Source organism: Musa acuminata, chromosome BXJ2-6 (genome assembly GCF_036884655.1).
Source record: "Musa acuminata AAA Group cultivar baxijiao chromosome BXJ2-6, Cavendish_Baxijiao_AAA, whole genome shotgun sequence".
In the NCBI taxonomy this organism is placed as follows: Eukaryota; Viridiplantae; Streptophyta; class Magnoliopsida; order Zingiberales; family Musaceae; genus Musa; species Musa acuminata.
Window position 1 is genome coordinate 2,282,626 of NC_088343.1, and position 24,081 is coordinate 2,306,706.

At 40.8% G+C, this 24,081-nt stretch overlaps 4 protein-coding genes across 7 annotated transcripts; 2 read left to right on the forward strand and 2 right to left on the reverse strand.

Moving 5' to 3' along the window:
• Positions 1–4,203: 4,203 nt before the first annotated feature.
• On the reverse strand, positions 4,204–7,208 carry LOC135614225 (protein BUNDLE SHEATH DEFECTIVE 2, chloroplastic-like). 2 transcript variants are annotated; one of them, XM_065111352.1, is made up of 3 exons: positions 6,955–7,208; positions 4,555–4,701; positions 4,204–4,468 (listed from the first exon to the last, which is right to left on the reverse strand). In XM_065111352.1, the coding sequence occupies exons 1-3, from the start codon at positions 7,180–7,182 to the stop codon at positions 4,388–4,390; spliced, it is 456 nt and encodes a 151-aa protein (XP_064967424.1). In that variant the 5' UTR covers positions 7,183–7,208; the 3' UTR covers positions 4,204–4,387. The 2 variants fall into 2 exon arrangements, with proteins under 2 accessions (XP_064967424.1, XP_064967423.1); XM_065111351.1 differs by having other exon boundaries at positions 4,555–4,704; positions 6,955–7,205.
• Positions 7,209–8,548: 1,340 nt separating this feature from the next.
• On the forward strand, positions 8,549–10,274 carry LOC135614228 (putrescine hydroxycinnamoyltransferase 1-like). Its single transcript, XM_065111355.1, has 2 exons — positions 8,549–9,066; positions 9,160–10,274. Exons 1-2 carry the CDS (start codon positions 8,653–8,655, stop codon positions 10,054–10,056), a joined length of 1,311 nt encoding a protein of 436 aa, XP_064967427.1. The 5' UTR covers positions 8,549–8,652; the 3' UTR covers positions 10,057–10,274.
• Positions 10,275–10,865: 591 nt separating this feature from the next.
• LOC135614226 (uncharacterized) lies at positions 10,866–19,431 on the forward strand. Of its 3 annotated transcripts, none has more exons than XR_010487458.1 (12): positions 10,866–11,320; positions 11,615–11,729; positions 12,002–12,112; positions 12,280–12,452; positions 12,538–12,864; positions 12,956–13,081; positions 13,588–14,349; positions 14,441–14,596; positions 14,669–15,332; positions 15,462–15,555; positions 16,230–16,467; positions 19,211–19,431. XR_010487458.1 is itself a non-coding variant. In XM_065111353.1 (11 exons), the coding sequence occupies exons 1-11, from the start codon at positions 11,027–11,029 to the stop codon at positions 16,387–16,389; spliced, it is 2,982 nt and encodes a 993-aa protein (XP_064967425.1). In that variant the 5' UTR covers positions 10,866–11,026; the 3' UTR covers positions 16,390–16,582. The 3 variants fall into 3 exon arrangements, 1 of the variants encoding a protein (XP_064967425.1); XR_010487459.1 differs by lacking the exon at positions 19,211–19,431 and adding an exon at positions 17,748–17,881; XM_065111353.1 differs by lacking the exon at positions 19,211–19,431 and having other exon boundaries at positions 16,230–16,582.
• LOC135614227 (NADP-dependent glyceraldehyde-3-phosphate dehydrogenase-like) lies at positions 17,010–22,608 on the reverse strand. The gene is made up of 9 exons (XM_065111354.1): positions 22,333–22,608; positions 21,404–21,597; positions 21,167–21,295; positions 18,857–18,976; positions 18,604–18,740; positions 18,344–18,499; positions 17,767–18,145; positions 17,431–17,547; positions 17,010–17,357 (listed from the first exon to the last, which is right to left on the reverse strand). Exons 1-9 carry the CDS (start codon positions 22,475–22,477, stop codon positions 17,244–17,246), a joined length of 1,491 nt encoding a protein of 496 aa, XP_064967426.1. The 5' UTR covers positions 22,478–22,608; the 3' UTR covers positions 17,010–17,243.
• Between the last annotated feature and the right edge of the window lie 1,473 nt (positions 22,609–24,081).

A 24,081-nucleotide genomic window follows, 5' to 3' on the forward strand; every position in this document is an offset into this window, starting at 1 on the left:
CAAGAGACCTCGGCGAGACCCTTGTTCCTCTGCTGCTGCTTCTTCTTCTTCCGATCCCCATATCTGAAACCCTAAATCACGGAGCTTTTTGGAGCAGGAGTCAGGGCGGCAAGCCGGGATGGAACGATCTATGTGTGATTAGAGTGTCGGAGGTGGGCGTTGTCGTCAATTGGTAAGTACAACATTTGGGCCGCATGTGGGACAGACATAATTAGGCCTTTGATGAATAAAGGCTACGTGAGAAAATTAGTAGGTTATGATATTATTATTATGCAATGCGAGACTGGAGAACCTCTGTTCCATTGATCGTTACCTGCTTCTGTAGATTATGGTCATATCACCAAACAAAGCTTCCCATCAATGAGGACCAAAACAAAAACATGAGACAAAAGGGGAAACAAAGCAACATAACACAAATGGGAGAGCTGCGGAAGTGGTAGGAGACAAGCATGTCAACTCAACCATAATCGCTTCGACATGGTTGGGACAATGGAGAGGAGAAGACGGAGACAAAGCACCAGATGTGCACAGGAACAACAGCAATAGCCAAAAATGTCTACGATGTGAGACAGAGAGGTAAAGATGGAAGAGAATGATTGAGCCTACTACGCCAATATCGCAGACTGCACACGCAAAACCCTCGAGGTTAATTAGGAAGCATTCATCAGCTTCTCTCTATCGTCTTCATCATCTACAACTGCAATGTGTTGAAGCCTTCCGCCATTGGGTGCTGCAGCTTCCATCTTCTGTTTCTGCTAGTGGTTGGAGAGGTCCTCCGAGTCTGCTCCTAGGGGCAGCAGAAGAGAGCACCTTCTCTTCCTTCTCCATCACTCTTCTGCTGCTCTACTGATCCGAAAGAGAGATACAAAGACTGTACAGTGCATGTATTTATTTCTTTCTTTCTGTTCTTTTACTCAGCCACACCAACTATTGACACACACACACTCTCTCTCTCTCTTGATGTCTTCTCCGTCGCCCGCCCTGCTTGGTGAAATGACCTTCACGTCCTTCTCCACCTCACAGGGGAGAGAGAGGAGGGAGGAGGGAAGAGCCAAACTGTGGACCAATGACAGTAGGGCGGACGGGGAACGCGGAAAGAAAGCAACGTACTCCCCCGTGTTTTACGTATCCAATACACACCACCGTAAGAGGCTTCAGCCACCGAAACCCAACGAGGAAGGAAGAGAAGGAAGAAGATAAACCCTCGTCTTCTTCTTTGAGCATCATTTCACACCATGAACAAGATAGGATTTCATGGAGGCCAACCTTGCGATCCGAGGAACTCATTTGTGTTCTCTGATGTATGAACTATATTTGTGTTCTCTGTTCTCGTCGTATGAATTGGAAAACGACTCGGGCTGCAGTAGCAGCAGCAGTCTGCTGGCTCTCCCATGTGCCGGAAACCAACAAGAAGAGGACTGCATCTCACGGACCACCGAAATGTCTTCCTTATGATGATCAGTAAGCTGGAACTATCAGAACACCTCCTTCTTCCTCCTCCTGTCTCTAATCAGCTGCTTGCGTTAAGGTGTAGTCTCTCATCATTCGGATCTTAGGTGCTAATGTATAAAATATGGCGATGCTAAATCCGAATCTTTCCAAAGACAGATAGATTGTGTTATCCTTCCTCTATTAGCAACCCAATGTATTGCTCTATTACATTCCTTAAAACAGTGAAAGCAATCAAAAGTTTGGAATTTTAAGATAAAAGCAGGAATGGTTGACAAGATGTTCCAAATCTTCGAAGGGGGGGTTTTATCATCGTCGATGCATTTCTTGGACAATGAAGAATCCATTTCAAGGATAATTGCATGTCAATCCTCTTGCCCAGCAAAAATACAACCTCCATTAACATCTCTAGCAATGAAATCTAGGCCTCCCATCTGTAAGATAAAGGATTATTGCTAGACCATCCATGCAAAGGAATGATGGGCATAATGTGCAGATAATTTTACAGGAAAGAAAACCTAGAGCAAGAGAGAGGGGGGAGCAGAGAGAGACGAGATTAGAGGCCATGACAACCCACACCATGAGGACCAGAGCAGGACCAGCTGCGGAATGCCTGAAGCGTCAAAGAAAGATAAGCTAAGCTTATCATGACTCCAACGTACAGGTAATCCATTCCTGTGACAAGGAAAAGCAGGAACAATGAGATTAAGAGAGAGAGAGAGAGAGTTAGGGCATGACAACCCAAACCAACGAGGACCAGAGCAGGACCAGCTGAGGAACGTCTGAAGCGTAGAAGAAAGATAAGCGAAGCTTATCATCACTCCAATGTGTGCAGGTAATCCATTTCTGGGACAAGGAAAAGGAGGAACGATGATATCAAAGAAAATAATAGATAGATCAGGAATTTAACGCCACTAGGGGTCCTGCTTAATCTCCTGGCAGTCTCTGTTCTTTCTTTCACAAGGAACAAAGGAACCGGTCATGATGTTGATATGAGGAGATGATCTGCCGCGGTGTTGCTGGGAATTCGTGCAGTAGTACAGAGACAGATCCTAACGCCAATGCTTGTTCTTGTCGTTTCGGTAGAGCGGGAGAGAGAGAGAGTGCGTGTGTGTGTGTGTGTGTGTTTTTGTCTGTCTCAGGAGATTGGTCCGTCGAGGAACGAGGGTTGTCCTGTGCATGGCTGAGCAGCCTAACACGGAAACGAGGATTGTTATTGGTTGGAAGATATGGGTCCCACACCTATTTGAATGAGAGTCCTTCTTTTGGTGTCTGGTTGCTCATTAAAAACATAGGATCCGGAAGCAGGACGCTGCAAAGGACGAACTAAATCTTGTTTTTTTTTTCCTACTTTACTATTTTCCAATATATGTGATTGAAAATGAGACCAAAATGTATATATTATCAAATTATAATAAAAAACTTAAAAGTTGTTTCTCAAAATAGTGCTTGCTGATTCTGAAATAAATCTTAAAACCTGTGACAAAAATTAATTAGAGATTTCTATGATAATTTAGAGGATATTATTACTATGATTCTCAACAGTTGTGAGGCATAAATCTAAAATATAAATATAGTGCATATTTATATATTTTGATCCACAGTTGGGTTCTTCTTTGCTTCTTGGATGTGCATCCTAGCAAGACAAGGATGAGACTCCTTTACTTTTGGAAACAAGGTAAACAAAAGATGAACTATTCCTAAGGAAAATGGAGAATTAATAGAATTACCCTGTCAAATTATGATGTGCCTAGCTGTTAAAGCAGGAACCATACTAGAAGACATTAGTGGATGCATCTTTACTCTGCATCCTCTTTTATAGTGCTAACAGCACTTTATGCATTACATTTTACCAAATCACTTTTTAATGTACTGCTCAATGTATGGATGGAATGGAGAGATAAATTAATGATCAAAGTGAAACCATTGGTGACTGGGATTTGGAAGATGGATTGGTACTGTGGTTCCCTTTCCAGGATTCCTCCTCATTGTTTCTGCATTTGATGAGGAATTGATTGTTAAGAGTTCATATGCCTCCTGGTTGGGTGCACATGGGTGAGTCAAAAGATGGGAAAGCTTATCCACAGACTGATACAGGCCAAGATTATCCAGAGACTGATTTGGTGATGAAACAGAGACATACAAAGATCCAGTAAAACAGGTGCAAAATCAAAACAAGAATGTTATGATTGAACAGAAGAAGGTAAAGACTGACCTTAGTGAGCATCGAAAGCCATGCCATCACGTGTGTACCAGATATCAAATGCTTCAGAGGCTAATATCACACATACATCCACAATACTGGCTTGGATCTGGAGAAATGTATTCCAAGTAATGTTGGCTGATCATATATATTGGTTTACCTGCAGAGCATATAATTCTTTGAAATTTACATAAATGCTAAATGAAAATTCTTATCTGATTTGTACTTGGAACCATTATATTAGATGTACCGGACAGAGATCTTAGATCATGCATGGTCCCTGCACCAAATGCAGCCTTCAGATACTTTTGTTGAGTTCCATCTTGCATGTTCTATAAGATTTAAGCCAGCATTCCCCCATTCCTTGAGATCAGGCTTTAGCATAAACAGTCAAAGTGCATAGCCAAGAACTTTAACCTTTTCAAACATGCAAGTAACCTGGAGCATCAAGTTCTTTTATAAAAAATCCAAATGGGGTGAGTTCATGTTGTCTCAGAAAAATCAACAAGTGCACAGGAATCTACTAACATATATCTGCTAGCACAAAGGTGTGATCTTAACCAGAGAACTTGAAATGATTAGATGAATATTTGATGTGCCATCAAAAAAAGAATTTCTCATTAGTTAACAATTTGAAGCAGCCAGTCTTGCAGCAAAAGCTTTATAGTTGGATTCTGTAACAGTCAGCAAAATTATATTATCTACAAATCATCATAGAACATAGATGGGAGCGGTCTATTCAGAGGGGGGCCGAGGTTCCTCCAACCATTTTGCACGGAAGCCTGTGCCTTTGCAATCAGGGCAAGAAGCAGAACCCTGGACGAAAACCACAATATTAGTTTGTCACTATATTAGTCTGCCAGAAAATGTGAGGCTTATCATGTTTACCATATTAGATTTACCTTTCCCATGCATATAACACAGGTGGTATTTCTAGAAGGCACTTCACATAGCATTTTATTGCCAAGGATAAAGAAGCCAGTACCAGCACACCACTTGCATTCAACAGAGCCATTTGATCCACAAGAAGAACAAGCAATTGGAGTTGGCTGCTGCTCCATGTGCACATGCAAATAAGATAATTAGGTCATTCCAAAAATCTTATACTTCCAAATGAACAAAAGGTAAAAAATTGAAGTCTATTTAGACAAGATCAGGAACACAAGCAAACAGTAAGAAAGATTGTTTAAGCATTCTTGCTAACAATGTTTCTTGTTCCAGAGGGTGTGAAGAACACTTGACAAACAAGAGCAACTACTAATACATTTTTTAAAAAAAGTTCTAATCAGAACTAAAGAAGCATGATCAAGAGGCTAAAAAGATAGCAATTTGTACATGGCATTCCTAGACTTGTAAGCCTATCACCAGAACCAATTAAGGAAACAGCAAGTTCCCATATGACAAGATAAAAACACAGACACTGATCTTGCATATAATTGCAATGAACATACGACCACAGCTCCAACATTGACTTGTCCACTCTTTAAGGACTCAAACATGAAACCCAATAGAAATTATTTAAATGATCCATCTGAAGGAGCTCCAATCATCCTCCTAGCAACTCTTTGCCTACATTTCTTGCTGAGCCATGTCAGCAAAATGACCATATTGTGACTGGTACACATGTTTACCAAGGTGTCTTAACATCAGAGGTAAATTCTACATCAAGACGATATGATACACAATTGTTTGTCATCTCACCTAGCAGTTATGAAAAACATAAACCGAACAAACAAGTAAAACTAGACAACAGGCTATTTGTTTTCATGAGAAAATATTTAATCCTTTTCTCACATCCTCAAGGGTGGACTTCTACAACAAGTTGCTCCTTTGACATGGGAGATCAAACTCTCGATCTAGACCAGGGCCTCGTCTCTTCCCAAATCCTCAGAAGAATATATTATTTTCTTCATGAGTATAAAACAAGCTGAAAATTTGTATTTCAATTGTTAAGAGAAGCCGTAAAGTTCACAATCCTTTTGTTTTCCCAAGTACAAATTTCAGGTTCCACTTAATGAAACCCATCAAATAGTTTGCTACAATGGTTCATTAGGGTTAACCACAAACAGTATGAAGGTTGCACCAGTCCTTTTTACGTGATGGACTTTTAAATTTTCATTGATGAAGACATGCTTTCACAGTATCTGACCAAATTCCTAGTCAGCGCTACTGTATTAGACCAACATTTAAAAATTTTGGCATGACAGTGTTCAGCGGTCATGAGGAGGCCATAACCAACTATCAATAAGTGAAACAAAGAAATCATTTTAGTTACCTGACACTGCCATGTTAGTATGTTACTAGTGATGATGGTTACAAACTTCAATGGCATCCTATAACCCTCATATATGTAGAAGAGACAACTGCTCGTAAACATTAACTTACTGAATAACTGGGTTAATAGAGTGGTTGACATGAATAACTTGAATGCACAACAGTGAGGTTACTTCTCTCGTGCTAGGACAAGTCTGAGAGGTAAATACCTAATTATTAATACTGAACATCACAGAATCCACAACTAACAATGACTTAAAGTAATTTGCAAAACATTTTGGTTGAGCAGCATTATAGATGGATTCATAGTTCTATAAATCCTAAGGAATCTGATAACTGATTTCTTTGTTATATTAGGACTGAACTTAATGAAGCTAAAAAAACATTGATCTGCTCGATTCTTCTACGTTGAAGCACAACTAGAGTTATTCACAGAATTTAGAAGCCCAACTAACGAATAGCATTCCTCAGATTTACAAGAGAGACATGAAGAAAAATTAAGATCATTCAACATTTCAATTGCATACCGACTATCAAGAAAAATAAATCCACATAAGCACTTTATTGTCATAGTCCTCTGTATTAGTAGCGATTACATATCTTAAATAAGATTGTAACCATATCATGGCCCACAAGCCTCTTACTATTCACAACATACAATGATGCTGGTTTTGAGGCAAACATTCCAGCATATACGTCCTAATTCCTGTGTGGTGTCAGAAACTTCGTCTCCGCTTACTAATGTTTCAACAATTGAGATATATAGATCGGGAAGTTTTGATCTTGACAACGTATATTGCCACAAATGAGGATACTCTACGTCTATCAACGAACCTCAAAGGAATAAGCTAAAATTCAAACACCAACCCAACAAAATCTCTATTTCATCAGTCAAGCATCAAAAGGAGGGAAAAATCTCACCTTTGTCCAATAAAGAGGGCCTAAACATTAGCCCTAGCATCGCAAAGGATAACAAAATTGAGCAGCGAAGGAGAGACGGATGGGGAGAAGAAGCAATCAAAGCGTACCTGAGAGATGAGCCAGGCGCGCTCCATGCGCTTGGCGAAGCTGGAAGAGCTCTCGGATGAATCGACCACCGAGGCTCTGACAAGGAGCGCCGGAACCTTCCGGAGGCGTCCAGAAGGGGCAGCCGCAACGAAGGAGCCGCTCCACCCGCCAGGGTTCCCGGGAGGAAGAAGGGGCTTCGTCAGCACGGAAGGGAGGGGACCGCAGATGGAGCAACAGGTGATCGCCATTGGTGACCTTCCTCCCCACTTCGACGTCTTCTTCCTCTTTTATAACCCTTTTTGTCGTCGATAGACTCAAGTTCCACTCACCCGCGGATGTACGTACGATAGCTATATTAGTCACCGTGTAAGGCTAACGTACAATGGGGAATCGATCGAAGTTATGAATCACGATAGTATAAGTATACCTAGAGGACAGCATATCCTATACAATTAGAATAGGATGACAACATAGAACAATTTAAAGGTCAAAAAAGAAGAATATTTGTTGACTAAATTTAGAGAGATGAAGAATTCTAATTGTTCTTCTTCTGTCTTTTGTTCTATCAAATAAATAAATATATACTTATAATTACAAGAGAAAAAAGTTGAATTATATTTTTTATTTTTATAGAGAATTATATTGATAGAGGGGTGTAGATGTAGTCAATTTTTCAATGATGATCAATATCTTCACATCGTATGGTTCATTTGTATTACGTGTGACGATATCTCACATTGTAAACAATACATCAATGTCACTAGGCAACACCCTCGTGAAGTAGATATTTTTATGACCAACACATAATTGACATAAGGTTAACAATTAAACTATAATGATAAGGTTAAGCGAATCAACTAAACATTATAAAATCTCAAATTTGATATAACATAAATTTGATTGGGTTTGGGATAAACTTATAATTCCCTCGTAATAACGATCCAAATAACCCACTATAAAAAGACTATATAATCTTTTAAGCTACATCCGAATATGTTAAATCGAAAGCTTAGTATTAGAGACATTTGTTGAGAATGTGATGTAGTCTTGTATGATTCAATATTCTTAAAATCAAACAAATAAGTCCTTAATCGAAATTAAACTAAGACAAATATTAAAAAAAACCTAATTGACTTCGAATCAGCGTGTAGTTCGATCAATCAATTCTTGACTTAAGAGATGGATACCAATGTGTTGTATATATAGATGGTTGAAAATTTGAATATAATATCTATCAGTGCCGTCCGAACTCAACCCAATTTTGAATATTATATTGAGTTCATCGTTTTCGTAGTCAAAATTGATGAAATCTTATATGATCAGATTTGTCGCTGACACAGATGGCTGCTACCAGTTACGAATTTGGATCCTCTGCAAGCATCTCAGTGGGGTCATGGCGGTGCCACGAAACACGAGAGGAGCTCCTCCCATTCTTACGTGGGAGACGAAGCAGCAGGAAACGCCATGTCCGGAATCATTGGGCAGGAAGATGCTGTCCTTGTTACTCATCGACTCCCTGTTTGCATCTCTGCTACGAAATCGCCATGAAATTTACTGCACTGCACTACGATCACCTAAAAAGAAACGGTATCCAAAGCAGTCATTTATTTCTACTGCTGCTGCTTCTGTGATCGTCTGCAATTGTGCCTGTGCCTGACAGAGAGAGAGAGAGAGAGAGAGAGAGAGAGAGAGAGACAGAGACAGAGACAGAGACAGTGATGGAGACCATTGAATCAGGTATGGTGGTTCCGGCCGAGGAGACCCCAACACACAGCATCTGGCTCTCCAACCTGGACCTACTGGTGGCTCGCTCCCACACCCCCACCGTCTACTTCTACCCCGCCAGCGCCGCCCGACCGATCGGAGGTTTCTCCTTCGCCGTAGAGGCGCTGAAGGCGGCGCTGGCCAAGGTTCTGGTGCCGTTCTACCCCCTGGCCGGCCGGATCGGGCTGGACCCAGCCGGCAGGGTCGAGATCCAGTGCACCGGGGAGGGCGCCCTCTTCATGGTCGCCCGGTCCGCCTCCGCCATGGACGACGTCCTTGACGACTTCGCTCCTTCGGATACGATAAGGCAGATGCTGGTGCCATCCGTGGAGTCCGGCAATGCTCCTTGCCCCCTTGTCATGGTTCAGGTGATCTTCCCCCCTTAATTTTTTGTCATTTTTCTTGTCGATTGTTCTCCATGTCCACGGGATCGGCTAAAACCTCAAGCAAATCTACTGCAGGTGATCCTCTTCAAGTGCGGTGGCGTGTGCTTGGGCGTAGCAGTGCATCACACTGCCGCCGACGGGCTCGGCGCGCTTCACTTCGTCAATTCATGGTCCGACATCGCCCGAGGCATCAACGTCTCTGCCCCTCCCTCCCTCGACCGAACCCTCCTCCGTGCCCGGTCACCGCCGACCGTCCTCTTCGACTACGTCGAGTACATTCAAAAGCCAGCAGCCAAGCCGTCCACCGGCAAGACCCCTTTCGATACCGCCATTCTTAAGCTATCGAAAGAACAGCTGCATCTCCTCAAGGGCAGCGGAGGCGGAAAGAAAGGTCTCTCCACCTTCAAAGCAGTGACGGCTCACGTATGGCGGTCAGCATGCAAAGCGCGCAAGCTGGGGGGCGACCAAGAGACGAGGCTCTACATGACGGCTGACGCACGTACCCGCGTCAAGCCGCCGCTTCCCGCAGGCTTTGTGGGCAATGGCATCTTTAGAACATCGGCGGTTGCAAAAGCCGGGGAGATCCTGTCCAATTCGCTGGAGTTCGGGGCCGACAAGATCAACGACGCAACTGTTCGACTAAATGACGACTACATAAGGTCGCTGATAGACTACTTGGAGCTGCAACGAGACGTGAGAGGCCTGCAGAAGGGCTTATGGGTGATTCCCGGCACCGATCTCTGGGTGATCAGCTGGCTGGGGCTGCCTATTTATGAGGCTGACTTCGGGTGGGGGAAGCCGGCGATCATGGTGCGCGCGACGCTGCAGTTCAGTGGATTGGTGTACATCATGCACGACTCCGGCGTGGAGGGGGGGCTGTCGCTGGCGGTGGCCATGGAGCCGGAGAACATGCCGCTGTTCAAGCAAGTATTCTACGAGGAACTCGAGGCTCTGAAGCAATCTTCGGCATGATTCTTTTCATCAGCTTTGATTTCTTGGTGTTCTGTTTGAATTTAGAGTGTCAGAGTCCGATTAAGTAGAGCTTCCATTCAAATAAGGCGATCTGCAACTCGAGCATTTCTTCTGTGTTGTCGCTTGAAAGCTCGAGTGAGTCAATGTCTGTAGTAGTGTCCTTAACTCCTTTCATCGCTACTGTGTGTTTGTGTCAACTGCATTCAGCATTGGACTTCTTGGAGCTGATCTACAGGTGGGCGAAGCCGGCGTTCATGGTGTCGGCGACAGTGTTCTGCGAAGCCAGCATTCATGGTGCCGCTTCTCTTATTGCTCCGTGCCGCGCTGGACATAGAGTTGGGAGACAAAAGTCCAACAGACGGTGACTCTCTTGTCGTCCTCTTGAACGCTGCTGGTGTACGCTTCGGACGTAGGCTGCAGGGAGAGGACTGGGAGGATCAGGATGACGAGGGAGCGGAGCAGAGCCGCGCCGTCGGTCATGGAAGGGATCAAGCACCTAACGAGATTTGGAAGAATCGGCCGTGAAATGATTCAGGGGTGATGTGGTGTCCAACACAGATGCGCGCAATGTCGACGTCATCTCTCGCTCACCATATGCGGAATTAAACACGTGGGCACAACAGGCCGATAGTTCCAATTCTCCCACCCGCCTCAATCGCCAACCGCTTCCTCCTTTCAGTGGGTCCCACCCGAGAGGAGTCGCTACCATCCTGCCCACCAACCAAGGGCCTCGATCTCTCCTTCGTCGTGATATCGCAAGCTGCCACCGTTGGATTTGAAACCGCACGCCGGGGTTTTATATTCACACCCAACCCCATAACTCCGCGTCCTCTTTCGCGGCCAATCTTTGTGAGAGACAGAGCGCGAGAGAGAGGGGCGCTCCGCCGAAACCCTCGTCTCGATCTCGCGGCCCCGATCGCCAATACCCGAGGGTGGAAACCCCGATCGCCTCGATCTCGTCTCGTCCCCAATGGCAGACGATCTGGTGGAGGCGAAAAAGCCGGATGGCTGCGACGCCGACGCGACGGTGATCCAGAGGAGGATCGAGTTCCACCCTGCCCGTAAATTCTTCTCACCATCGTCCAATGGGGCTTTCTATCTTGAAACCCTGAACCCCGATTCGGAAACTCCCAGGCCCTCGGCGTGCAATCGGGATCCTCCCGCGGTTTCGGCGCCGTCACTGGGGAGGAGATCGGATGGTGTGGAGGCCTATGAGCATGAAATGGACCCCGAGCTCAGCTCTAGGATCAGGTTTCGTAATATTGTAAGTGCAGTTTTTGGTATACTGCCGATTCGGGATTCAGAAGTTGTTGATCTTGTAATTTTGGGGAGCGTCATTCTTGATTGTATGGTACCTACCGCTTGATTGGGCGGTCTATTCGTTTATCTGATGGGAAACAGTTGTAGTCTAATAGTTTCCTTCTTTACATTATCTCTTACTTTTATGTAAACCTCCCAGATTGGCTGTTAGTCTGTTTCCTTTGCTTTTACAATCACATACTATGGTTTTGAGATTGTAACATCCCGAGTAAAAGCGTGAAAATCTTATAATTTACAGGGTGCTGGATTGGCCAATCTTGGCAACACTTGTTTTCTTAATTCAGTCCTTCAATGCCTGACATACACTGAGCCTTTTGCTGCATATCTACAAAGTGGGAAACATCAAATTTCTTGTGAGTTTTTTTCTCTATCCTCTTTCCTTTTTTCGTTCATTTTTTAGCACCAGCATTAATGTTTGCATGTATATCATTAACTTGTATTTTTGTGGAAAATTTCTTGTTTGTCTAATCAGTTCAGGGAAAAGAATATCAGTTTGTAGAAAATAGCCTGATTAATATTTTCATCTGCACTATATATATGTTTACACAGACCAGATTTAGAATACATTCGAATTCCTATTTTTGTTTATTTTTTATTGATTTCAGCTCTGAATTTGCCTTTGTAGGTCAGATAGCTGGATTTTGTGCAATGTGTGCCATTCAGAACCACGTCATGATTGCCCTACAGTCAACTGGGAAGATATTGTCACCTTCTACTCTTGTCAAGAACTTACGTTGTATCCTTATTTGTACACAAAATAATTTTACCTTTTCTTGCAGCCCTTTAACAAATATTTTTTTGCTGCCACTGAAAATGATGAATTTAAATCTAGAAAGGTTATGTAGTGAGTTAACAAGTAGTGCTACTGTAACTTAAAGTTGCAAACCTTAACCAGCTGATCAGGCATATCTCGCAATTTTCGTAATTCTAGACAAGAAGATGCACATGAGTACATGGTTAGCTTGCTTGAGTCCATGCACAAATGCTGTTTACCATCTGGAGTCCCTAGTGAGTCCCCTACTGCTTATGAAAAAAGTTTGGTACACAAGATATTTGGTGGCCGACTGAGAAGTCAGGTTGCTCATATAAACCTTCTGTCTATGTACCTGCAATTTTTACAGAATATAGACCTGTCAGTGAATCTTGAATGCTCTATTGCAGGTTAAGTGCATGCAATGTTCCTATTCTTCCAATAAATTTGATCCGTTCCTGGATTTGAGTCTCGAAATAGCAAAGGTTGATTCTTTATGGAAAGCACTAAAACATTTTACTGCTGTGGAACAATTAGATGGAGGGGAAAGACAGTACCAGTGTCAAAACTGCAAAGAGAAAGTTAGGGCCCTCAAACAGCTCACCATTCACAAGGCCCCTTATGTTCTCACTATTCATCTTAAACGTTTTGATTCTTTGTTTCCTGGACAGAAGATTGACACAAAAGTGGATTTTGATCTCACTCTTGATTTAAAACCTTTCATCAGTGATCCACATGTGTGTAAATTCATTAAAATTAGTCAGCCTTTCATCTTGAACATTCTGATGTATGTAAACATCTGATTCTTTGCCTCATCAATCTTTTCAGGAAGATGATTTGAAATACACCCTTTATGGAGTTTTGGTGCATGCTGGCTGGAGTACCGAATCTGGTCATTATTATTGTTATGTTTGTACCTCTAGTGGCATGTGGCATTCTCTTGATGATAACCAGGTTTAGTGTATGTTTTGCTTTGTTTGTTATCATGTTATGTTTATGTTATTATATTTTATCAGTAAATCGTTGAATCTTGACTTCTTAATAAAATCATCAATAATAATATATACAAGCTGAAAATTTAGATTTTAAGGTTGCATGAATAATGTGTAATGGATTTATTATGATCACAGGTCCTGGTAGGAATTCTCTTGGATATCTATTACACCATGCTCTGCTCATGTGCCAATGCACCTCACAATACAATATGATCAAAGACACCAATAGAAGGGGGCAAGGGGAAAGATACCCTTCCTTCAAAATGGAACTTGGAAGATATTATGATAAAACCAAATCATATCCTTAGGTTATATGTGTTAAGCAGAAAAGAGAAAATACTTAATTATGAGTCATCTGAATTGCTTTTACTGTGACTTTGTCTGAGCAACTGAAAGTTTGGCTTGTTCATGCTTGTATTATTTTAGTTGGTTCTCATGTTGATTCTTTCAAAAATACGATTGCAGGTTTACCAGGTTAGTGAGAAGACTGTCCTAGAGCAGAAGGCCTACATGCTATTTTATGTCCGTGATAGGAGTTCTATAGTGAAGAAATCATCAGAGATGATTAAAAAAGATTGTGTTTCTACTAATCCTCCTGGGAAGAAATTAATTCCTCACTCAGCCTTAGTTATAAAGGGAGCAGTTCTAAATTGTTTGGTGGATGGGAAACTAAGCACCTTGGAATCTAGTTCTGCCATACTTAAAAGTTATCCTATTACTGATTGTCATCCTGATTCTGGAATAGGTACTTCATCAGATTCCCAGTTACCTGGAGTAGCATTTTTGCGAGAAAATGACAACAACATACAAAATGAAAATGTAGCTCCCCAGAGTGACAGCCAGTTGCTAGGGAGAGAAGCTGCATTATTGCGAGCAAATAGTGATATTATGTCAAATGCATTGCAGCAAGGGAAAAAATCAGCGGATGCAGCATCTTCAAAAGAGTTCATGATGCCTGTTTCCCAGATTATTCAACAGAGGTTGATTGAAGATTCAATCGAACCTGCACGGGACAAGGATTTTGTTGTTATGGTTACCCATGTAAATGATGCCACTGTCACCTCTGAAAGTGATCAAACTAACAGTGGAAAATGTCTTCTTTCTAATGATTGGAACGAAGAGGTGAAGTCAGATGTGCTCCTCTCTGTGCCAAATAATGCTTCCTGCTCAGACTCTTCTCCTCAGCAACATCATGAGAAGATTCTCAAGCAAATCAATATGCACGAGGTAATTTCAGCATTATCTATCAGATCTGATGCAAGTGCTTTTTCAGGGAACATATTACTCTTTGTTGACCTTGGTTTGTTTTGGCATGTAGAATGATGATGTTGCAATTGCAATTTATCAGAATAATGATGCACTTAGCAAAAATGGAACAAGTAACGTACCTGCAGATAAAAATCCTCTCAAACTTTTAAACCAGTTGGGATTCATGCAGATGGCATCACATGATAAAACTTCCGTGGAACATCAGGTGGGTTTCCCTTTCTTCATTCCTGATTCTTGTGTGTACAATCTAAACTTTTCCTCTTGTTTGCATATCCAGATTGGTAATGAGAGCAAGAGGTGCTCAACTAACACACAGTGCAATGGGGGAGACCTTAAACTGGAGGAATCTGGAATGACTAATGTATTAAAGGGATGTTCAAGTGGTTTTGTTGAGAAGGAAGTTCTTGACATAATGAAATCCCAAACAGGACTAAAGCCAAAAAAACATGTAAAACATTCACTAAATGGAATCTATTTTGGCCGCAAACAACTGTTTCTTTCTTTGTTGAGTGCAGATAAAATCAGGAAAAGAAACAGAAGAAAAAAGCGGCTTTCAATTATGACAAGCTTGCAAAAAAAAGCTGTACCTGATGATGTTAGCGTGAATGATCAGGGCACATCAACCTCTGAGATTGTTAAAAATGTTGTACTTTCTGAGTGTTCTGGTCGAAAGCATTCTCGTGCTAGTTTCAAGAAAAACATAAGTACCTGCAGTATGAGGAATGATAGTTACTGTAACAGTGAATCTTTGAATATATCAACTGGAGGAATTGGCGGGGACAATGGTAAAGATCGAACACATGATCATCCTGAGCAATCAAGATGGTGTTCCAGCTCCACAGATTATCAGTGCAACTCAAGAGACACAATTTTAGATGACAATGGGCTCCTTCAGCATAATATTATGAAACTACTCATGAGGGGCTTGAACAAAAAAACTGGTACCATCTACATTTCAAATATTTGTTGAATTGCCTCCCTTTTTTCTTGTATTTTTTGTTTGGATTCATGATCTTTGTTACTTCACCTTAAATTTTACACATTGATTAATGCTTTCTTTTATTATGCAGTTGCCAGATGGTATCACCTGGAATCACCAGAGTTCGAAGTACACGGACTTAAAAGTTCAAGAAGTAGCAGGATTGATTATGTGGTGGATGAATGGTAAGTTACTTGTACTGTGTCATGGCTATGGAGATAAATGGTACTAGTACTGCTTTCAAAGCCCATAATTGATAAAATTAAAGCTACTACTGCAGCTGGACGGCCAACTCTTATGCTTGTTTGCCAGCATGTCAAGCCATTTATATTCTATTATTTGGTTGATGTTTCACTAAGGCTTTGTTTTTTTTTTTTGGCATGCGTTGGTATAACATAAAGCTCACTAGGGAAAAAGCCCCACAGTTTGACTGGCATGGGTGCATCCTCATTTGGTTCATATCTATGCTGTAAGAAATGGCTTACCAGTTAGGACAATTTTCTTACACAAAGCTTAATGCGACAAGGATTGCATGGCTTACCATGAGATTCTGCCATTCCGTGACCAAGCACCAGCCTTGAGATGGCAATCTTCTGCTATAGTTATTATGCCAATTATCTGTTGCCAAATTCATCTTGAAAAATACTTCTCTCTATATTGTAGTGTTTATAGTACCTACGTGTACATAGATTATCTGAACTGGAAATCTTTGGCTTGCACAAGAGGTTAGATTCTCCTTCTTACTACTGCCAATGACAAATTATTGTTTATAACACCAACATTACCAATTGCTCTAAGTGCCATTATTTATTTTTCTTCCCATGGATTTTGGTGTCATTTAATCCATAAACTATCTCAGGAATGAGGAGTACTGTCAAGGCAAGAGGAAGAAGGCAAAGAAGTCTAAAGAATCAAATGGTGGCCAAAACGAGTTCCAGGAGATGACCAATGTAAAACAACAAGAAAGATCCAAAGTGAAGAAACAGAGGTTGCTGAGTATTATTCCGTTCAGGATATGATGGCACAAATGAAATTGCTGTTCTCATAGTTTTTGGTTTTCTTTTTTGCCAAACGAGAACCGAACCGAGGAGATTATGGTCAGCTCTCTTCTCTTCTTTTCCCTTCTCCTTACAGCTTTGGCTTGTAAAAGAACTAATTTATCTGAGTAGAAAGCTATGACAAATTAATACTCGTCTGATTACTTTTCCCCAATGTTTGTTTTATTCTAAACCAAAGTTTTATTCTAAACCAAAGCATGCACATATGTAAGTCAGCTCGGTAACAGACTTTTCATCGATCATTGTTATAATTTTTTGGATTGGGTTTTCATTTATATTACATGTAGGATTTTCGTTATCCAGTGTTTTTAGAGACATCAATCTTTCTTTTACCGATATATTTTTGTTTTTGAAGAAAGAGCTTAGGTCGTTAGATTAAGTGTTTTTTGTTTTTTATGAAGGATAGATAGATGATGAAAATCTTAGTTATCTTATGATCATCTATCAAAATCTTAGTTAAACTAACTAATATGTTAAATAAAATTTTGAACCCCTCTCAACATTTTGAAAAATGAATGGATTGTCAAAATATGACCAAATAGGTTCATAATAGAAGACTAGAGTAGAGTAGAAATAGGAAATGCAAGAACAAAAACCACCATCCAACCGTATTGGAATCTGATATTGATGCTGTCCTACAATCTTTTTCATTTCAGATTAAAACTAAGAATTGAGCACAATCGAGCTTTCACAGCACACACAACTTTCTCAAGCTTATTTAACATGTGGACTACTCCACAAGATCTTTCAACCCAAACCGATTTATTAGTCTTTCTCACTGCTTATCGAACATCTAAACTAGTCTATGAGATCTTTCAACCGATGGTGTAAGATGGAGATGGCAAGTTAATAACCGTGCTCTTTATCTTTGTCATCATATTGATGCTGTTAGTTATGCCTTGCGATCCAATGCCGCTTTCTTTCAAACCCTGCAGAAATCAAAGATACCACCACAATCGACTACTTTATGTTAACTCCAACATCAAAAGAGTTGCATATTACCTGGAAAGGGAAATGGTCAGGTCCTCGAGCTGGTGCCGAATTTATCTGAACTGTTCCTGTCTCCATAGCATCACTGATCATTATCGCTTTGTTGATGTCCTTTGTGAACACACATCCCTACGACAAATACATCGACTACAATTTAGCTAAACTAAAATCTAGGAATGCACTAAAGTAAGTATATGATATCTAATTAATTTGATATAGCAATCTACTAGACTATGGCCATTGTTTTTGGAATGCACTAAAAAAAATCTATGATTCTTGTACATTTCACTCTGAATGAAGTACGCTTAGAACTAATTTGGTGTCGATAGGATCTCGAAACAGCATTACCTGGAGGCCAAAGTTGCTGGCATTACAATGATGAATACCTTCCTCGACAGAGCTGATTCTAATCACAGGCAGCACAGGTCCAAACGGTTCCTCCCAAGCAATCCTCATATCAGGTCTGACATGATCGAGTAGCAATGGCCAAATGAGATTTCCTTCCCTCCGGTACTCCTGGCAAAATGTGGCTCCTTTCTGCTTGGCATCCATAACCAAACCTTGTATAAAATTTGCAGAAGATTCCGACACAACTGGAGTGATGTCACAGTTCTCCTCTGGTGGACCAATAGTTAGATTTGCCATTTTAGCTTTCACCTTCTCTACAACAGCATCAGCTACTGATTCCATGATTAGAACTACTTTGACTGCTGTACATCTTTGACCACTGTGATGGACAAAAGTAAAAACAATTCACATTCGGCTGAAATAAATTCCACATCAAACTAAAACCGCAATGTGAAAGTGTACTCATCTCTTCTAAATCTCTATCTAAATCCCCCCGCAGATAATAGAGACGAGAAGTTAAAGAAATCATATAAAAGTCGATCTCAGTAAATATTTATATGGGACTCTGTTACAAGACCTGTAAGAGTAACCTCCTTTCACTATATTTGCGGTAACCAAGTCAAGATCAGCATCTTCAAGCACGATGCACGCGTCTTTGCCACCAAGTTCCATCTGCAAAGGGATCATTCCAGCTTTCTTTGAAATGGCAATCCCAGTATCACCTCCAGTAAAGCTGTTATAAGAAGCAAATAATTTTTATAATCATGGCCTTTAGGAGACGAACAAGGCATAAAAAGATACAACCTTGTAAGATAGTACCTCCAGGTATGCTATTACCTTATACAATTTACTCCAGGGTGCATCGTTAAAAAATCGCCTATTTCAGATCCTTTGCCAGTGACACAGCTGATCAGGCCTTTCGGAAAACCAGCAAGGTGAAAACAGTGTATCATGTGAAGAGCAGCCACTGCACCCTGGCCACCAAAGGACGGATAAAAGTTGTTTCATACAATTTCCAAGATCAAAGACATGAATTTTGAGAATATCTTGCTCATTGTATAAGTGGAGCATTTAGATTTAATTTACATACCTGAGTAGGAGGCTTGAGCACGAGGGCATTGCCGGCAATTAATGCAGGGGCAATTTTGGAGACTGCTAAGTTTACAGGATAGTTGAAAGGAGGGATAGCTAACACAACACCAAGAGGGATCTAGAACAAAACAAACTCAAAATCAGATTGCAGTATATTTCCTAATGTAGATTATATGAAATCGCAGTTGTAGCTCAGTTCGGAGAGCTTCGGGTTGAAGATCTCCATATCATCTTTTATCCATATTTACTGCAATTGTCCTGTTGTAGTAGATATTTTTTTGTGTTTTTCCCGTTGATTTTGAAATTTTGTTCCTTATATGAAATGTGTTTACTAGCGTTTGATCCATTGCAGGTGCAGAACTTCGGAAAATGGCTGTTCATTGCAACTCACCTTAAGGTGAAGACAGCACTTCTGTGATTTTGCAATAAATGATAGCTTTCTATGAGGGGGGTGTGCCTTGGTACGCCGGTAAGATTGCTCTTTGGTACTTGGGAAAACATGATTTGAGTCATAAAAATAGTCTCGCTATATTTAAGTGTAAAGGTGCATATATTGATCCTTCCCAAACCTCACATCAGCGGGAGTCTCATGCATTGGATACGTCCTTTTTATGACAACTTTCTATTGCATCACATCTTCAAGTTATATGCAAGATTAAATATATATAATCAAGGATGCTATAATTGCACATCCATGTATCAAAGGTTGCATAGGGTAAGGTGACCCCTATAGTTTCTTGCCCATTCAACTAATGAAAATGCTCTTTCTAGTATTTCTCAAAAAAACTTTTTTATATGTTATATGTACAAAGTGAAATATCTCTCTAGTTTGAGAATCAGAAGAAAATAGTAAGTCAACTTAGATTGAAGAAACAATTGGCGATCTAGAATAACGAAGCAACTATAGAGTTTTCAGGGCTAATTATACATTACCCCCTGTAGTTAGACCTCTTTAGCATCTTAGTCTCTAGACTTAAAAAATTTACATTGGAATCCCTATAGTTATAAAAGTGAAACCATCTAACTCCATTTATCGTAACGTCGTCGGTTTTACCGATAGAAACACAAAATCAATGGACAAAAGAATAATTTCTAACGTCTCAATTATGTTTTTGGTGGTGGTAGACGATGGCGCCATTGGAGGCCGTAGGTGGCTGTTGTGGATGAGGAGGAAGAGTGACGATGAGAGGTGAGACAAAGAGAGGAGGAAGAGGATGATACAGATGTCGACGCTCTACAACTGTGTAGGCCTAACGTAGATGCAAAGTGATGAAAGGACTGCTCAACATCTACATCGGCGCCAATGCAAATGAAATACAGACGTCGTCGCTCTGTATATGTGTCGGCATCGTTGCAGTTGCCGAGCAACATCGATAGATGCAGAGCGTCGACATCTGCATCGTCCTCTTCCTCCTCTCCCTTCGCCTCACCTCACACTATCGCTCTCCCTCATCCATAACAGCCACCCGTGTCCCACAGCGATGCCATTGTCTGCTACCACCAAAAACGTATCTGGAATGTTGAAATTATTATTTTGCCCGTCGTTTTCTTGCTTTCGTCGATAACACCGACGACGTTAGGGTAAATGGAGCTAGATGTTTCACTTTCATAGTTATAGAAATTTCAATATAATTTTTTTAAGTATAAGGACCGGAATGCTAAAGAGATATAACTACAAAAGATAATCTATAATTAGCCCGAGTTTTCAAGTTACCATGACCAAAGTAGGAAGAAGAATATCCTGATTTATTCAAGGAAGTACAAGAGTTTGTAGATAAGGTATTTAACAAACTGAATAGAAAGATCGATACAGCCAATAATTAACCATATACAAAAACAACAAAAAGCTTTCCTAAGTATTTCCTATAATTCTTCCAATTTTTACACCCACCGTGATTCCCTTTTCAAATATAATCATCCTAAACAAAGAAAATCATAACAATGATATTTGATCAATACACATGCAAAATTATGTTCTCCTCATCTACATTTATTTTTGAAGTCCAAGGAACTTTTTTATTTTCCTAGCAACTTTTACTGCATTTCTTTATGGATGATACACTAAGGACTAGGAGATTGATTCAAATCATCAACTGTTGTATAGCCAACTTTGGTTACTAAAATCGTTTCAAACATATTCAACTTCATGAAGGTGAAAAACTCAAATTGGTCAACCTGTTCCCTTCTGCTTACAACCTATATCAGGACAAGTTTTGTTAAAGATGTCCTTGCATTATGTCTTGTTCCTTCTCATTGCTGAATAGTTACGAACACCAACAAGAACAAGAAAGAAAATAAAGACGATCACCTTGGAACTGAGGCAGTACTTGCTGCGCTCATTACCAGGAAAACTGTCCGAGACCAGGAGCTTGCCCTCTCCGAGAATCCTAACTCCATCCTCTGCGGTGTATGATATCAGATCCCCTGACCTTACCACCTTCATATTAGCCACTCAACAAAAATTAAACCAAGATCGATAGATACACGGCAATAAATAAAAAAGGGTGGTTAAGTAGCCATGAGAAGCATCAAGTTAGTCTACTACCTCAGTGACAGCATCCTTTGCAGGCTTGGCGATCTCTTTGACAAGGCACTCGGCTATGGGGTTCTTGTGCTCTTTGAGGATCGCAGCCGCCTTGTGGAGAAACTCCGCCCGTTTCCACAGCGGCGTCCGCGCCCACAACTTTTGTGCTGCCTTTGCAGCATCCATCACTTTGTTCACCTCCTCTTGCGTACATGCTGGTTCAAGCACCCGGCAAATCAACAGTAAAAGAAAAAGAACAAGAACACACGTTAAAAACCTCATCATCAAAGCTTGAATTAAAGCACAATTAGATGGGCCAATTATCTCTATATTTCATCGAGAGGGAAAAAGAGTTCAACTAAAGCTTGAAACAACAGCTCTTTGTTTCGAAGGTCATAGAAGAAAGATTCGAGTGGCGGCGGTAGTGAGGGTAGCAACGAAGGGCTGGCAGGGCTGATGAGGAACTGAGAGCATGAGTAGCTGAAACAAACTCGGAAAATGAAGCTGTGAGCAGTCATGGTCTTCAATATCCCCTTGATCTCGAGGATGCCCTCGATGACTGGGATCACTCCGCGTTCATTGCAGGCGATGTTCTCGCCGCCGCCTTGACAGCATGCATCCTAAATCGTATGAATCTGTACTGACAAATTACAGCCCTGATCCCCCAAAAAAGATCAAATTTTTAGGCGAAAACTCCAGTAAAGATTCCATTTCTTGGTGAATTTCCAGTCTCCGAATACCAAAAGGCTTAAATTACATCAGAAAATTGGAAGAGTTTCCAGGGATTCCGAACGTTGTTGGTTATTATAACACATAAAGATCACTTTTTTTTCCCCCCTCTAATCGAACACAACCAGATCACCCACCGAAGAAGAAGAAAAAGCTAAAAGAACTAAAATTTCTGCTCCAAACAAGCAGCTTCGAGAACTAGGGACAAAGAATTCCATCACCTTGGACCTTGTACTGAGGCGTCCTGGTGGTGGGATTGATGATGGAAACAGACTTCCCGGAGGCGGACTTCTTCCACTCCCCGTCGGCATAGTACTTGTAGACCTCCTCGTCGATGATCTCCGCGAACACACCCGTTCCCGCCATGACCGTCGAATTCTGTCCCCTTCCCTTCTTCCACCACCACCGTTCTCAGCGCCGCGCGAAAGCAGACAGGAGGCGAGCAAGAGGCCGACAAACGAGTGCTGGAGCAGCAGCAGCAGCGGGGGAGGCGACCGACGGGCGAGGAGCTTATTATAAAGCAGCGAGGGGCTAATTATTAATTTTTTTTTATTTTTATTAAAAGATTGAACCTTTTTCACTTGCTGATTAAAAAAAATGACTAGATTTAATATAATATAACTAAATCTACCATATACAATTATTATTGGTATTTATTATTTATTTCACATTAATTAGATGGTGAAGGTGCAAACTTCGAGGGAGTCCAAATTCTTTATTATCCTTACCGTTAATAATATTTAGTATTTAGATTCTTTATATTTAAAAAAAAATTATATTATTTTATTATTAAAAAAATATTTTAGTTTATTTATTCTAATATCATCGATTTTATTAAGGAAAATACGAAAACAAAAGATAAAAAGATAATTTTAACGTTCTAGTTGATGATGATAGATAACATCGGTGGTGACGGACAACAATACCGACTACTCTGCATCTACGTTGATGTTTGCGTAATTGTTACTGTGGATGAGGAGAGCGATAGTAAAATGTGAGGGCTACTCTGCATCTACATTAATGTTTACGTAATTACTAAACGATCATTTCGTCACTCTGCATCTACGTGACGTTGATGTAGTTGTCAAACAGCTCTCATATCTCGTTGTCGCTCTCCTCGTATATAATAGTCATCCGTAGCTCTCAATGACAATGTCGTCTGCCATCATCAACGTCATCCGTTACCATCAATTAGAATATTAAAATTATTATTTTATATTTTCGTTAGTAAAACCGATGATATTAAGGTAAATGGATCTAGATGTTTCACTTTCGTAATTATATGAATGTCAATATAATCTTTTAAAATATTAAGATTAGAATACGAAAGATAACTAATTAGTAGAAACATTTTATTCCATTCACAAACTGTCCGTCCTTTAGGATTTTGGACCTCTCACGAGTCTCAATATATCAATTTATGGAAAACGTTATAAGCTTGTTTGTGGGTAGGCTTTTAGAGAGTTTATTTCTTCATCGGAGACTGCTGCTGATGGAGATGCCTTTGGTTTCTTTGCTGGCCATGAAGAGGAGGAGTACAGCGAGGTAATGATCAAGCAATGGCTCAACAGAGTGTATTATTAGTTCAGCTACTAGTGTTATGAATCCAATGGGGGTTATGAATGCATCAGTAGTTTTGCAGATCAGATCAATGCTACAATTCACATGGGTTTTAAAGAAGATTCTCTTGGAAAAAGTATGCAAGAATATCCTAAGAATTATACTGCTTTTGAAGGACAGTCAATGTTGGATTTGTACTTTTCTGATTCTTCTTACATCATGAAGCTTAGCATATTCCAGATTGGCTTTGTTCTACCTTCTCTGATTACCAAGTAAATTACCAAACTAATTCATAGCAATGCGTTCATGTCTCTTGCCACATTGATATTTAAGAACAAAAGAGACTTGACAATGTCATCTGTTGCTAATGGTGGTTCACTGCAAGCTATATATGCCATGCCCAACCACAG